Source organism: Apodemus sylvaticus, chromosome 2 (assembly GCF_947179515.1).
Source record: "Apodemus sylvaticus chromosome 2, mApoSyl1.1, whole genome shotgun sequence".
Lineage (NCBI taxonomy): Eukaryota > Metazoa > Chordata > Mammalia > Rodentia > Muridae > Apodemus > Apodemus sylvaticus.
In genome coordinates, this window is record NC_067473.1 from 23936014 (window position 1) to 23953304 (window position 17291).

A 17291-nucleotide genomic window follows, 5' to 3' on the forward strand; every position below is an offset into this window, starting at 1 on the left:
AACAACAAGGACTGCAGTGTCTCAAAGTGAGGGTAAGTGAGCCAGAGGCCAAAGCTTCCTTTCCACTGTCCAAGGTCACATGTCCAAGACTGACCCTATGACTGTAGCTAGGAACCGGAAGAATGCTTTTTCAATCCAGCTGCGTGGTTCAGCCTAAGCCTGAGGTAGCATCTGCCTCCCGGGAATCACAAATGTCTGTAGTATAGAGCAGTGGTTTCAGCCTTCCTAATGCGACTCTTTACTATATAGTTCCTCATGTTGTGGTGACCCCCCAAGTATAAAATTCTTTTGGAGGCTACTTCGTAACTGTAATTTTGCTACTGTTGTGAATTGTAATGTAAATAACTCTGCTTACCAATGGTCTTAGGTGACTCCTTTGACCCCCAAAGAGAACCCAGCACACAGATTAAGAATCACTCGTATAGAGGGATAGGATACCCCAAAGGAAAATGAAGTGCTGGAAAAGCAAATAAGGTGTCTTCTACAGCTTCTCAGAAGTAACAGGTGGTGGTCTAACATGCTTTTTCCCTCCAGGGTGAGGGGAAACCTTAATATCTGGCATTTTCCCATAAGGTAAACACTAGTAACATGTATCTATTCTGATGGAAATTAAGTGAGATTACAAGGCAGCTCCCTAGTCCCAGCCATTGTTCCAGCGACTACCTTACCAAGTAGAGAAGCCTGTTAACATTGTCGTTATGGTAGTGAGCCAGGTTATTTGAATACAAGTATCTGAAAAACATGTTTTACTAGCTCTCAAAGTATTCCACTGAAGGCGTTGCTCTCAGTTACCCAGTGAGATGGCTTGACTGGTAAAGGCGTTTGACTGACAGCCCCGAGTTTGATGTCTGGGACCCATACGGTGAAAGGAGGTCAAATACGCCTGCAGCAACTTGTCCTCTGACCTCCACATGTGAGTTCTCTTTCCCTGTGCACCACCCCACCCCACCCCCGCCGCACATGTACTCTGTCCCACAAATGTTGTCAAGGCTGAAATATATAGCTAAATAACACTCTAAAAATGTTTTTGAGAAAAATCTTCGTTTTCATGAGCATTAAGTCCTATTTTAAAACACATTGCCAATTAGATAAGCAAAAATGAAATCAAACTATCTTTTAACAAGTGTTAGTAGAGTTGAAGATACTCCGGTAATTTGTTACCTATCTGAACGACGTGGACATCCAGGTAACTACAAGACTTTTTCAGATAGTGACATCGACAAATTGCTTCGACCGGTGTAGGGAGAAGATCGCTGAGCGGCGGCTAAGGCAGCGTGGGACAGAATGCAAGCACTAGAAGCGGTGGGCTGGCAGCGTGAAGGGAGGATGATGTGCACCGCTGCAGGTGCTGCGAGATGCCGGATGCCAAGGCTGGAAAAGAACCTGGCCTGGGCTCAGTCCTTAGATCAGTCCCGCGGAGCCTGTCCGTGGCGCTCCGAAGCCGGCAGGGGGCGCCCCCGCGCGCGAATGTCTGTGATTGTGGCGATGGAGGTTGCGCAGGCTCAGTTGTGTCCCGCCTCCCCCTGGCGTTTATGAGCTGGCTTTGGTCGCAAGGGGTACTAGGTGGGCCCAGCAACCGTCTCTGTGGCAGCTTGCTGGTTGACTATCCTCTCCTTAGGAGATCTTGCAGCCCTAGCGATCTGATTTAGGGGATCGGAGGTGAGCCACAGGACAGCACATAACTTTTTTTTTATTAGATATTTGCTTTATTTACATTTCAAATGTTAACCCCTTTCCATGTCACCCCACCGAAAACGCCCTATCCCATCCCATCCCCCCTTCCCCTGCTCACCGCCCCCCCCCCCCCTTACTCCCCTCAGTTTCCTGACTTGCATTCCCGACTATTCTAGGGAATCGAGTATAAGACTAATGTCATCTCTCATTGATGTCTGAAATGGTCATCTTCTGCTACATACCTAGCTGGAGCTGTGGGACGCTCCATGTGTACTCTTTGGCTGGTTTGATCAAAACACCCATGGCTCACAGCCAACCAATAGAATGAGAATAGGGTCCCCAATGGAGAGAGGACCCAAGATGCTGAAGAGGTTTGCAGCTCTGCAGGAGGGACAGCACACAACTTATTTAACAGTTTTCAGCAGAGGATGGCCTTGTTGGACATCAAAGGGAGGAGAGGCCCTTGGTCCTGGAAAGGCTGGATGTTGCACTGTAGGGGAATACCAGGACAGGGAAGCAGGAGGGGGTTGACTGGGGAACGGGGGGGGGGGGGGAGGGGAGATGGCTTATGGGATTTTCGGGGGGGGGGGGGAAGAAAGGGGAAATCATTTGAAATGACAGCCATTGTTCACATCTAGTAACCGCTACATACCGTCTGCCCTTTAGTTTTTTGTTTTTTGGTTTTTGTTTTTGTTTATTCGATATATTTTTTATTTACATTTCAAATGATTTCCCCTTTTCTAGCCCCCCCACTCCCCGAAAGTCCCATAAGCCCCCTTCTCTCCCCCTGTCCTCCCACCCACCCCTTCACACTTCCCCGTTCTGGTTTTGCCGAATACTGCTTCACTGAGTCTTTCCAGAACAAGGGGCCACTCCTCCTTTCTTCTTGTACCTCATTTGATGTGTGGATTATGTTTGCCCTTTAGTTTTTATCTTTCCCTAATGTTCCCTAAAAGGAACACTAACTATAACCTTTTGAGTCTGGCTTATTCAGCTAGTGAACTGGAACTTCATACCCACATTGTTCATCAACTGTTTATTCCTTTTTGAGTAGTATTCTATTGCATGTATGGATATGCCTGTCTGCTTACTTATCAACTGAAGGAATTTGGGCGGTTATGAGTAAATACAGTTCACAGTGAAAATGTATCCTTTGATAAACCCATAGAGAGAATGCGGTAGAGGGATGATACCTCAGTCCAATAAAAGCTACATATGACCCATAGTCAATGCAATGATCAGTGGAGAAAGATGTGAGGCAATTCTATTAAAATCAGGGACAATATGAGGCTGTCTATTCTACTCCTATTTAAAACAGTGTCTGAGGTTCAAGATACAGCAACATGACAAGAGAAGGAAATAAAAAAAGATATGACTGGGAAACAAAGTCAAGTATCACTGTCAGCTGGTGATACAATACTACACATAGGAAAGCCTGAAGTTTCACCAGGACACTAGAGCTGATATATACTTTTCATCAAAATGGCAGTATACAAGATTAACATATAAAAATCCACAGCCGTTGTGTATATCAGACATGACACTGGCAAGTGCTCACATGACCGGTAAGCTGAGAGCTTCCATCTGATTTATTAGTAGGAGGCAGGGAGGGGTCTGGGCCTGACACACCTCCTCCAACAAGCCTATATCTCCCAATTCTTCCTAAACAGTTTTACCAAATGGCAACCAAACATTCAAATTTAAGTCAATGGGGCTTTTCTCATTCAAACCACCACATCTGATTTCAAGATATACTACAGAACCACATTAATATAAAACAGTATGGTGCCAGCTGGTGGCACACATCTTTAATCCTAGCAGAAGCAGGAGGATCTCTGAGTTTGAGGCCAGCCTGATTTACAGAGCAAGTTCTAGGACAGCTAGGGCTGCAAAGAGAAACCCTGTCTTGAAAAACCACACTAAACAAAAGCAAAGCAAAACAACAACAACAAAAAAAAAATCAGTGTGGTACTGGCATAAAAATGCCTTTAACTCAGTGAAAGAGAAGACCCAGACTAAGTCATACTATTAGGGCCACTTAATTTTTGAAAAAGAAAACAGCATCTTCAATGAGTGGTGCTAGGAAAACTGAAGTCTATGTACAGAAGGACTGAAACTCCTTGATTATTTCCAACCCTGCACAAAACCCAGCTCCATATTGACTGAAGAATGCTGCAGACAATCTGAAACTACTAGTAGAAAAAGTAGGATCTGTATACAAGCTATGGCTGTAGATAAGGACTTCCGTCAGTGGGACTCTGGTTGCGCAGGATATATGGCCACTGATGGAAGCTGATGATAGAAAAGGAAGTGGGCAGTCAAGGGAAGAGGTAGCCTACAGGCTATGGGATGAGAGCAAGTCTGTACTAGCTCTATGTCCAACAGGATTACTATTAAGAATGCAACTCAAAAAACAAAACACCAAGAAAACAAGTAGCCCAATTTATCTGAATAGAGAGAGATTTCTCAAAAGGAAAAATATGTATGGCTGCTAAACACTTAAAAAAGTTCCACATTCATAGATATGTGAACATTTTCAGAATCCAAAATGGTTACAAGTTATTGCAAGCCAATGCCTTCCCTTTTCATCTGGGCAATCGTGTCAGATGTGCTGTGTAGCTAGGTTACCATTGTAGATGAACTTAATTGACTTTTATATATACTGTTACAGTGCACACTGACTGTATATAAAAACCTCATATATGACAAATTAAAGAAAAAGGTTCCGTTAGTCACTTGGCAAATGAAAATTAAAACTTTGGAAGGAGAAAGAGGAACAATTGTTCATTGATGGGTAGAGAGCACAGACTGGTGCAGCCTCTGCAGAGATCAGTGTGAGTTCTTTGGGAAGCTAGAAGTAGAATTTCCATGTGCTAGCTGTACCACTCCTGGGCATATATCCCACAGGATTCTCTATCCTTCTAAAGGCATGTATGGTCATTCATGTTCACTGCTGCTCTTGACAATGCACAGGAAATGGGACAGTTCATCAACAGATAAACAGGAAATGAAAATGTTATCTACCTATCTCTCTCTCCATCCATCCATTCAACCATCCACCCATACACACATACACACAATGGAATTCTATTCATCTGTAAAGTTAAATTATGAAAATTGAAGGTTAATGAATGGAACTGGAAAATTGTACCTCATGAAGTAACCCAGATTCAGAAACTACAAATGCCAAATTTTTCTCTGATTTGTGGATCATAGCCTGAACTGGGTTTAACTTGGAGCACCTGTAGAAGCCAGGACACTAGAAAGGGGCTATGGAAAGAGGGTATCAGGGGTTACAACATGGGTACCGTAACAGTAGAAATGGGGATGGAAAGGTTTAAGCAGGGAAGAGTGTGGGAGGAAGGGGGACATGAGGAAGGTTAATCAAAGTATGAGAAGGCTATATGGAAACCTATTTTGTAAGCCAATTCATATATACAAGTAAAAAAAAAAGTTATAAAATACCCTGCTTGGCTAGATACTGCTGCTCCTAGAAGCCACTGATTAATAAACATAAATGCTAGTGCCAGGTGTAATGTCTCCCTTTGAGTTGTTGGACAGGTGGCTCCAAAAGCCCTCAAACAATACAGGCCTATCTGTGCCTCCTGGCTGTCCACCAGAACTTGATGGTAAGACCCTATTAGTGAAGGCAACACACCTTTGTTGTAAGGTAGAAACCAAGCTGGATGTGTCCTTCCCGCTGTTTGCTTTCTTAATGCTGTCAGGTTCTATGCAGGGTGCGGGGGGTGGAAAAGCATCAATAGACGCTTCCATCTATGAACCCAGTAGACTACAATACCAATTCACTAGTGGTAATGGTCGTTACAGGTTCAACAGACCACTCTGGTTGAATTTAAGGCTTGCTCTGTAGGAGGGAATCTGTGTTTAGTATTGTAAATCCAGTTAAAAATTTATGGCTGGGCAGGTCGTAGACTGTTGGGAATGGTAACTTCCTCCTGTTGTTCACCCAAGATGAACTGGGGTAAACTGCCTTCTAAGCCTCCGGGTTTATATAAGTGATAGCTAATCTTGGTTGCTAACTTGACAATACTCAGCAAGAGGGAACCTCAAATGAAAAGCCACCTCCCTCAAAGTGATCTGTGGCCACGTCTGTGGGGCACTGCTAATTGACGTAGAGGGGTCCAGCTCACTATGGGTAGAACCATCCCTAGGCAGGTGGGCTATGTGTCCTAGTTAGATGAGCAAGCCAGTAAGCAGCGCTCCTAAATAGTCTGTGCTTTAGTTCCCGCTTCCAGGTTCCTGCAAGCTCAAACACACCCTCTTCTCCCCGGTTTGCTTTTGGTCAGTGTTGTATCAGGACAACAGAGGAGCAACCTGGAACAACACACACAGAAATACTACTCTCAGCCTTAATTAGAGAAACGTCTCTTCACAATAAACAGTAATGAAGGAAGAGATTCTCGGCTGCGCAAGGTGCTGAGAACAGGTGGCAGGTAAGAGCTCAGACCTGAGTAGGACATTTACACCACCACCTTTAAGGCTCAGGGAATACCGCAAGAAGCAGAAGTAATGTGAAAGCTGGAAGACAGAGACAATGGCAGCAAACTAAGATCTGGGCAGATGGCACAGCACTGTACCCACGCACTTACAGTAGCTCCGGCTCTCGGCACAGGGCCTGTACAAGATGAATCCTCTCAATAGCCAGGGATGGATTGGTGAACTATTTATTGGATACTGAGGGACTGAGTCATTGTTTCCATGTGATCCCACTGATGAGCCCACCAGTCTCTACTGGATAGTTCCATACCCATGGTCACAGACAGTTCTGATTCACAGAACAAAACCAAAATACACAAATATGGTAAAAAAAACATCTGTAGGAAGGAGGGGAGAATGACAGGAGTGTGAGAGAGGTAAGGGTGGTGGTGAGAGTAATCGATGTATTAAATACATAGGAAACTGTGAAAGAATAAATATAATGTTTTTCAAAAGGCCTCACGTTCAGTAGTATGAAATTTAGAATTAGATTCTGAATATAACGAGATGGTCTGCTGCGTGGACCTGTGAGGTTACAGGAGGGCTGAGGTGAGAAGTCTTTCCTCCACACCACACGGAATCATCCACAGATAAAGCAGTGTTGGCGTACTTGCCTTCGCTTCTGGCCAGTGAGTGAATCTACCCTGCTGCTGCTACTTCTGTAGCTGTGATCCTTCGCCGGTATCAGAACCCAGCTCCTTGAGCCGTTCTACCTGACCTAAGACCGGAAGTGCTCTCGGAGTCCTCCGGGCCTTCATGGGTACTTTGTACTGCCGAGGGATCCAGCTCTGCAGACTAGGCAGCTACTGTGTTTTCAGCCTTTCCAGTATGCTCAGACATGGCTAGACTACCCAACTCTTCTCACATAAGTCAAACTATAAATCCCTTTGTAATTTACATTTCCTTTCATCAGTTTTGTTCTACGGAACCTTGACTAATACATGAATCATGAAGAGTATTTGTGTTAATACACAGTGAACAGATATGATAAACAGCGCTGGTGAAGCAGAAAGGCACTGCAGAGCCTGTGTCAGGCTACAGCCAAGGTAACAATGGCAAGGACCTCAACTCTGGTGGCTGCAGTACAACTAGGAAGGGAATGGGAAAGGCCCTATAAGACATTAAATTACATGCAATAAACCAATGTATACAACAAAGAAGGCAAAAAAAAAGTTGAAGACCACTTGGAGATTTCACAGCTACGTAAATGGATGTAATCTGATGCCATTAACCAAACAAGAAATAACTGGGGGAAACAATTCTGCTTGTAAATATGATGAAAACAGAATCATTTATAGCCCATATTAAGAGGAGCTTTAATAACAGGAGCTTGAAATTAAGATCTGGAATTCAGGGAAAAATTGAGGCTCAAGATTTAGAGTTGAGATTCAAGAGCATACTAGCCAATGGTAAGGTCTAAAGTAGCTCAAATTACCCAGGAACTGGTTATACAGAATCAAAAGTATGTACGTAACAGAGCAAAGGACTTTCCTGTTAGCCTCACTTAACCACACAATCTAGTGTTAATAAGGCTTTCACATAGTGTCATTTAGAATAGAACGTTAACATTAAGAGTAGAAAATGACATAAAAATTATCTGCTTGTATGTGTGCTCTGACATGACAGCCAGTGGTCTAATTTAATTAGATGTGAAATATAAAATTAAGAAATTATTCCCAAGCCATCCTTGGTCCATCTAGAAGATGAAAAGCTGTGAGGGAGTGAGCGTCTGGACTCCTCAGTGTGCGAAGACACTAGGACCGCAGCAAGGGGCGCAGCAGCAGCCCTTTGGGGGAAGCCATCTTGTGGTAGAGACGTCCTTAATGTAGATGTTTAAAAACACTTTGAGACAGGTTTATAGATATAAGTACAAAATATGTTTATTTATTCAAATCATGTTGGGTTTCAGAATATTTTGAAGTAACACACAAAATTATATCAAAGCTATATTTTAATTTCATCACATTCCACACTAAATTCTTTACTATTTACCAAAAATAACTTTTTATAAAGCTTACTATTTTGTCTAATATAATACAGACCGCTGCTCTATTTTTATGTGTTTCTCTCAAAAATTAGAAGAGCTTATGAGCATATCATACAAAACTAAGTGGTATATTACACACCAAACATGAGTACAGATTCTGTACAATATATGTAACAGCATATACATACTACATGAGACTACATGCTTTGTTAAGTCATATTTTCGGAAATCTTTCATGGAAAAAATTCTATATTACAAAATGTGGTGGTTTGTACTCAAACTCAAAATTCTTCTCATGAATTTCTTTCAGAGGGCATTAGTTGTCCATTTAACTTCATTAGCAGCTTTACCACAAGACCAGCCTACAAAATAAAACATACGTTAACATCAAATATGAAACACATAAAAAGCTTAAAAGACATATATTGTAGTGGGTATTTTCAAACCTATTGGAAAGGTTAACTTTATTAGGAAGAGACAGAATGTCAAGAAATTGGGCATATCTGACACATCTGCAAACCCACAAACTTAAGACTGTATGTGTGAACCCTTTTCATTTAAGAATTCCCTTTGCCAGAAAACCAAATAACCCTATTAAAAAATGGGGTACAGAGTTAAAGAATTTTTACCTGAAGAACTTCGGATGGTGGAGAAGCATCTTAAAAAATGTTCAACTTCATTAGTCATTAGGGAAATGCAAATCAAAACAACCCTGAGATTTCACTTTACACCAGAGTGGCTAAGATTAAAAATTCAGGAGACAGCAGGTGTTGGCAGGATGTGGAGAAAGAGGAATACTCCTCCACTACTGGTGGGGTTGCTCCACTGCTGGTGGGGTTGCAAATTAGTACAACCACTCTGGAAATCAGTCTGGCGGCTCCTCCGAAAACTGAGCACCTCACTTCCAGAAGATCCTGCTATACCACTCCTGGGCATATACCCAGAGGATTCCCCAGCATGTAATAAGGATACATGTTCCACTATGTTTATAGCAGCCCTATTTATAATAGCCAGAAGCTGGAAAGATCCCAGGTATCCCTCAACAGAAGAATGGATACAAAAAATGTGGTATTATATACACAGTGGAGTACTATTCAGCCATTAGAAACAATGAATTCATGAAATTCTTAGGCAAATGGAAGGAGCTGGAGAACATCATACTAAGTGAGGTAACCCAGTCTCAAAAGATCAATTATGGTATGCACTCACTAATAAGTGGATATTAACCTAGAAAACTGGAATACCCAAAACATAATCCACACATCAAATGAGGTACAAGAAGAACGGAGGAGTGGCCCCTTGTTCTAGAAAGACTCAGTGTAGCAGTACAGGGCAAAACCAGAACAGGGAAGTGGGAAGGGGTGGGTGGGAGAACAGGGGAGGGAAGGGGGCTTATGGGACTTTCGGGGAGTGGGGGGCTAGAAAAGGGGAAATCATTTGAAATGTAAATAAAAAGTATATCGAATAAGAAAAAAAAAAAAAAAAAGAATTCCCTTTGCCTGGCCTAGCCCCAGCCCTGTAGGTTCAGAGTCATCTTTCTCCGGTTCAGTTAAATAGCTTACCCACCAGCTTACTTGGCCTACTTTAGAGCACATATCTGCCCCATGGTCCAATCTAAGGAAAGCCATATTATCTCAGCAGACACACAGCCAACATAGGAGTCCACACACCCAGGTCAAATGGCAAAAACAAGACAGCTTGACTGGCTAAAACAGCATGTCTCCCATCAAACCCCTTAGTCCTAAGTGTTCTGTAATGAGAACTACTTAGATGAACCTCAGGACAGAAGACTAAAAGGATAATCATAAACATTAGCAAAGAATTCAAGGAATTAAAAGAAGGTACAAATAATTTATTGAACTTCAAGAGGATGACAATAAACACGAGTGCTGCCCAAGAAAATATACACGGCTGAGAACAATAAAAATAACTCAGGATTTGTAAACTGAAATTGAATAAAGAGAAACATTAATGAGAACACAAGCTGAGATCAAGATGTAATGGAAAAACTCTACGCCAACGAGAAAACTCAGGGAAAGTTTAACAAGTAGAATCAATCTGAGTCAAGCAGATGACAGATACCTACCTGGACTGGAATATGAAAGGATCTAGACTAAATAAATGAAAAATAAAAAAAAATGAAAAAGCATAGAAAAGAAATATACAGGAAATGTAGAACGCTAGCAAAAGATCAAATCTTTGAATTACAGGCATAGAAGAGGAAAAAGAATCCTAGGGCAATCACTGACAAACCAGTTCTTAACAAGATGACACACGGAAACTTGCCCAAACTAAAGACACAGCTACAGATACAAGACAGACACAGAACACCAAATAAGTAAGATCAAGAAAGAAGCATCCAAAAGTATATCACAGTTACAACACTAAGTATACATTACAAAAGAGAAAGCAACAACAACCACTACAACAACCACCACCCTCACAAGTCACATATATAAGATAACCCATCAGAACAACACTGATTTCCCAATGGAAACTCTAAAAGCTATACAAGCCTAGAGGAATGCACTTCAAATTCTAAAAGACAGACAACAATTGCAAAACTAGCCTACTGTAACCAGCAAAACTATCTACCATAGTTGTCAAAGAAAGAACAGCTTTCATGATCCAAACAGCCTATAAAAATTCATATCCGACTACAACAAAAACACTAAATAGAGTATCGAAGCAATGCTTTGAACCTAAGAGAAGAATAGGTAAAATCAAGAGACCCTGAGGGGCAGGGTGAGGATGGGGAGAGACAAAATACAACTAAGATCACAAACCAGCAAAAAAGATCAAGATGACTACAATCTACAATCTACCTTTCAGTAATTACTAAACACTATTGGCCTTAAGTCATCAAAATCAAAAGAAACGGACAAGCTTGGATTAAGAAACATAATCCATCTATGAGTTGTTAGAAGAAAATCATTTTAGCGTTAAAGATAGAGACTAAAGTAAAAGAGAAAAAAGTACTCCAAGAAAATGGGATAAAGGAGCAAGCAGGTGCTGCTATCCTAAGATCTGACAGAATCAACTTCAAACAAAAACTAATCAGAGGGGACAGAGGAGTAGGGAGGGGGGTCAACACAGAAGGATGGAGGAGGGGCAAGATAAAGCCTCAAGGAATCATATTACTTTATACTGACCTAAAATTATACACAAATAAGTGTATACACACACACATGCATACATGCGCGCACGCGCGCGCGCGCGCACACACACACACACACACACACAAACACAGCTCCCCACATACTAGGAATGAGAAACCTCCTACAATGGTTGGACAGGAAATGCAGGTGACTCCCCAAATATAGACTACTGACAGAGTCCTTGGCTGTCTCTCTGGGTTGAGGCTGAAGGCAGTCCCTTACTGATAAAGACAGAGAATTTAGGACCCAAGAGTTGGCTATTTTGAGATAGGTCTCACCTGAAAGCCTCTTTCATGGGGTGTAGCTTTCATGGTTTCAGAAAATACTATGAGAGCTGCCAAGGAAGCAGTCAAGCAGTCCTATCCAGCTGCACGGCACCCATGAGCCATGGCAACTACCAGTATGGCAAGGAATGCATAAAGGAGCAGTAAACAGCATTTACAGTCCAGTGATAATAACTGTCTAATTGGACCTAAGGTACAAGAGGGAAATCATGTCTAGTACTAGAACCCTAGCCAGTTTCCCACAGCTAGTCAAATCATGGACGTAGAACATCCATTCTGCCAGACAAGTATAATTCCTTACTCCATTCTGAATCTCATCCTTATACCCACAGACAAGTGTACAGCCACCCCTCACCAAAGAAGCCTCTCCTCACAGCAGATGGAGAACTCCACAGAAAACTACACTGGACACAAGGCAGAGATCAATGGGTCATGGAGAAGCCCAGTGCCAACTGACAATATCTGCACTATGGCTCCTAGATCCACGGCTCAGGGAGCACTGCAGAAGAGAAGGTGGAAGATCACAGAGCAGAATACCAGACTCTGACCACACACTGTGAAATAGCCTCCTAGAAAAAGCTGGGTAAGTAGGACCAGAACAATGGCGGTGTCAGTAGACACGTTACTATGGAAGGCAGAGATGTTGGCAAGACCCCCTCCTAGACAAAGACCTAGTCTAGCAAACTGACGACTGCTGAGCGAAGACTGAGCCTCTCCAGGGATGAGGCCCGTTTTGGTGGCTCAATGCAGGGCGGTTAGCCCAGAAACCACAAACACACAAACAACAAAAATGGCCTCAGCAGGCTATATTTATATATATTTGTATACACATGTGCACGTGTGTGTACATACATACACACATATATGTAACAATAATAATCAAAGAAAAAGAGGCTATCAACTCGGGGTGGAGTGGGAGGACCTGGAAGGAGGGTACCTAGAAGACACTGGAGAGAGGAAAGGGAGGGAAAGTGATATAATTTTCCTTTAATTAAAAACGTTTTAAAAAAAGAAAAATAAATTGGGGATAGAGGAAGAATTGACTTAGGATTTTGACAATGGCTAAGAAATGCCAAGAATACAGCGAATGGTTCAGATAGCACACTGGCCAAGAAAGGGGAGAGCTTTAAGAGGAGATGGGGAATAACGAGTCAGAATTACAGGAAATGGTGTAGGAGATCTTAACTGCTTTAAAACAGTATATTAGTTTGCCAAGTCTCCGGCTCCTTTAACTGACAAGGGCATCCCACTGTCATCTAATACTAAAGGAACTTTGGTAAAGGATAGTGTGCTAACTTGCCAGCACTTGCCTGTTTCGTGTGGACTATGAAGCTCATTCTGTTCTCCATGCTGTGGATCTGAACACAGGCACCAGCGTCTCCCAGCTGCCACGTAAATCGGCAATACTTGAGGCTGATGAGCAGTGCCTGCAGCAGATTACAAACTATGATGAAAACGGAGCAGAAGGGAACACTTACTCTGTCATGGTGCTGCATGCCTGGTTAAATCCTACTTCTTGGGAGGTGGAAGCTGAAGATTAGAAATCTAGGGTTATCCTTGCTAACAGAGACCAGTTACAGGAAACTCTTGTCTCAAAATGCCAACAAAGGCCCTAAACAAGAAATGCAGCAACACTTATTATCACTTAAGTGTTTAAAATTATCATTAAATGTAATTGTCTGGATATCATTCCTTTAAAGTCTCTGTATAGCACCCACAGTAAGTTCACACAGCCTGAAGGATCCACAAGGCCGACTTCAGAGACTCTCATGAACGATAACAGTGTTAATATCCGACTAACACACATTCTTATAGACACCCATTCTTAGAGACCTGGAGCATAGTATTTTATGCAGGTTAAAAAGTAATGAATATATTCAGTAGCTTTCATGAATATATACACAGTACATTTAATTCTGAAAATTACACAGTGGGATTAACAGGATGACCTCAGCAATTTCATTACACTGAAAATAAGTACTGCATTGTTAATATTTATTATAGAAATAAGAAAAACAAATATTAGGACTATATTCTTCTTAAATTCAATAGAAATATTTAAGAAACGATGTTAGGATAAGCTACCCTTATACTTTCCTAAAAATGCTACATTTAAGTAGGCAATCAATACATTTTTTTCTTATTTCTAAAAGTTTGTTTTTGTTGACATGTAGGACTTAGATTTATGTAGTATGATGTTCTCATTCATCACATATAGGTATATGTATATATCATATATATGTGTATCTTATGTGTATATCAAATCATTCACATATATGACATGTATGATGTCTATATAAATATATATGCATATGTATATATATATCACACATACATTGATTAACATATTAACATGCCTAACATTTTATTTTTTTATAGTCCAGTTGTGGCCCCCCTCCTAGTCTACCTTCCACCAGTTCCTCATCCCATTCCTCCCCCCAATCCATGCCTAACATCTTAAATTTTTATTGTTTCTCTCTGGTAAGTTAGTTTTTTCCCCATATGGTAAGTAGACTGAAGTTTTCTTCTATTTTGGGATATACTTAATCTTTAATTATTCCATCCTAGTAATAACTTATACATCATTGCCTTAAATATATATTTATATGAAATGTATACATACATTCTTCTTATACTGTCCTTTAAAACAGATGTACTTAGAAATATTAGCTTCTTATAAATGTCAATTCTTAAAATGTTAACTATAATAAGCTAAAAATATACCAAGAGATAACAGTTTATGGTTGGTTTATGTTTTTGTTTGTTTTGTTTTGTTTTTGAGACAGGGCCTTATTTTGTAGCTTTAGCTACTGGAGCTCACTATGTAGACCAGAATAGCCTCAAACTCCACCCTCTGCTTCCTGCGATTAAAGGCATATGCTACCACACCTGGTAGTTTAGGGCATTATTAAAATGGGGTTCTGTAAAGGAAACACAGTATAGTTACATGAGCCTATGTTATATATAAAAGAATGACATTTGTTTAAAAACCAGCTATCTACATTTATATTGTAAAATACAACTTTGTAAGATCTGTGAAAATAGCTATTTAGTAAGGTACAGACTGAAACACTGAGAACACAGTAATAACCTAAAGTTATTACTAGTTGAGCACACCTAGTCACCTGAATTATTTTTTTAAATTAAAGATAAAAAGAGTCCATTAATAAATCTCAAAAAAAAAAAAAAAGAAAAAAGGAAAGGAGAGGGGAGGGGAAGGGGAAGGGGAGGGGAGGGGGAAGGGGAGGGGAAGAGAGGGGAAAGAATGGGGGAGGGGAAGGGGAGGGGAGGGGGAGGGGGAAGAGGAGGGGAAGGGGGAAGGGGAGGGGAAGGAGAAGGGAAGGGGAGGAAGAAGGGGAGGGGAGAGGGAGAGGAGAGGAGGGGAAGGGGAGGGGGAGGGAAGGGAAGGGGGAAGGGGAGGGGAGAGGGAGAGGAGAGGAGGGGAGGGGAGAGGGAGAGGAGGGGAGGGGAGGGGGGGGAAGAGGAGGGGAGGAAAGAGGAGGGGAGGAAAGAGGAGGGGAGGGGAGGGGAAAGGAAGGGAGGGGAGCAGAGAAAACAGGTTCAGGTAGTAAGTCTCAATTTTATGGAGATCAGATTTCCAATAAACGCACAACTGACCCCGTACGTTACAATGAAGTCTGCTGCTAGAGGACAACATGCAGTGAGGAAAGGATTCTTAAGACCCCAGACAATATGAAGAGCCAGGGTCCACATGGTCTTTTGATGTGATCAGACTTCTCCAGAAGGAAAAAGCTGCCCTTGTTAGGAGGTAAAACCAACAATTGGCAAGAAGCTCAGTAAGGAAAGTTAAATGAACCAAGCAGTCATAAATGAGAGGGTTAGCTGGAAACAGCAAAAGGAAAGGCACTGGAGTGAGAAGGCGTGCCTGCAGCCAGCAGACATGGCAGCAGTGACGAAAACAATGTGCTCTGCAGAAGGGCATATGTGCACAAACTCAATTCTGCGTGGATGCATACTGCTATTTAATAAAAGCAACGACACAGGAACAGTTCACCACACCAAAATACTGAGTCACAACAGTTCATTTTGGATTTGCTTTTTTCCAGACAGGGTTTCTCTGTGTAGCCCTGGCTGTCCTGGAACTCACTCTGTAGCCCAGGCTGGCCTCGAACTCAGAAATCCGCCTGCCTCTGCCTCCCAGAGTGCTGGGATTACAGGCATGTGCCACCACCGCCCGGCAGCAGTTCACTCTGTATGAGTAGAACAGACCAGTCTCCAATGAACTATATTTTCTGATGGACCACTTTCATGACTTCAAAGTGAAAGAAGACACAGAAGATAGATAACTGACATTAAAAAATTTTTCTAGTTTCTCCAGAGAATCATTCTCTAAAGGACAACAACCTACTTGATGACTAAAAAAATACAATCATCTTAGATCTTTCAAAGGCACCATAGCATATCAGTAGCTTAGGAGCAAGATGTGCTTTATCTTTGGCTCGATCAACTTTTTATATATCTAAGAATAATATTCCCAGTTATATTTCTATCTGTTCACTTATCTTTAAGATTTATTATTTGCATATGTCTTCTGCAAGAACAATAAGTGCTCTTAACAGCTGAGCCATCTCTCTAGCCTTCTACTTAGAAATTGAATATCTTATTCTGAAGAAAAAGTCTGTCAACTAATAACATTGCTATAATCCTTTTGCCTGTTTTCACAATTATTGAACTCCTGCATCAGAATACTATTAAAATATAAAATGTTGCATTATACTGTTAATTAATTAATTAGTCCATCACTGGAATTCTTTATAAAACATTTTATTGTTATTCAAACTTAAAATGCTACCAAAAGCCAAACCCTCCAGCTCAGAGAAAGCAGTGTCACATGCACAGTGTTATCATCCAGTTCTACCAGGAGGGATCGGTAAATACAGGTACACGATTAGCAGAGGAAAAACATCTTGGAATAGTGCATTTTTCTCATTTTCTTTTCTCCTTTCTTTCCTTTTGTAGGTGTGTAGTTGTGAGTGCACATGGAGCGCAGAAGTCAATGCTGAGTGTCTTCCTTGGTGCCCTGATGCCTTCTCCTGTAACACAGGCTTACTCTCACTGCCCTGTAAGCTCTCTGACTAGACTGGACAGCCACGAGCTCGCAGGATCCACCTGCTCTCACTCACCGGGCACTGGAGTTACCAACAGGCACTACAGTGCAGTGCCCAGCCTTTCATTTCTAAACAAACTTAGTTCACAGAAATAGAAAGTATCCACAAACCACAGAGCAGTACCTACCTGGTGTTTTAAAACCAGTTCTAACAAAAATAAGCAATACCCAGAAGCAAGCAGTAAGGAATTTCAAGAAATCAAACTCTATGTCAAATATGATAATCTGTTAGTCTGCCCTATGTTTGTATTTTATTCTCTAGATCCTACCACATTTTAGCAGCATTGTAAAATAACTGTCACCTAAAAGGCTGATCTCAAGTTAACATGTATGACCATATGTAATTAGGTTACTCTAAGAAGAGACTCCAGAGCTGGAGAGATGGCTCAGTGGTTAAGAGCACTGATTGATCTTCCAAAGGACCCAGGTTCTATAACCAGCAACCACATGGCAGCTCGCATTGCATCCCAGCTGCCTGTAATCCTAGCTCAGGGGGTCCAGCACTCTCTTCTGACCTCCTTGAGGACCAGGCACACACCAGGTACGCAGACTCACACACAGGT

At 41.7% G+C, this 17291-nt stretch overlaps 1 protein-coding gene across 1 annotated transcript in view; it reads right to left on the bottom strand.

Moving 5' to 3' along the window:
• Nucleotides 1-8025: 8025 nt before the first annotated feature.
• Nucleotides 8026-17291, bottom strand: part of Krit1 (KRIT1 ankyrin repeat containing) — a 35734-nt gene continuing 26468 nt past the window's right edge. Inside the window, exons 16-17 of the mRNA XM_052173178.1 lie at nucleotides 12911-13027; nucleotides 8026-8520 (exon numbers count right to left, since the gene is read on the bottom strand). Coding sequence (XP_052029138.1) covers nucleotides 8452-8520; nucleotides 12911-13027 — 186 coding nt within the window. The 3' untranslated portion in view covers nucleotides 8026-8451. The remainder of the gene's footprint in view (nucleotides 8521-12910; nucleotides 13028-17291) is intronic.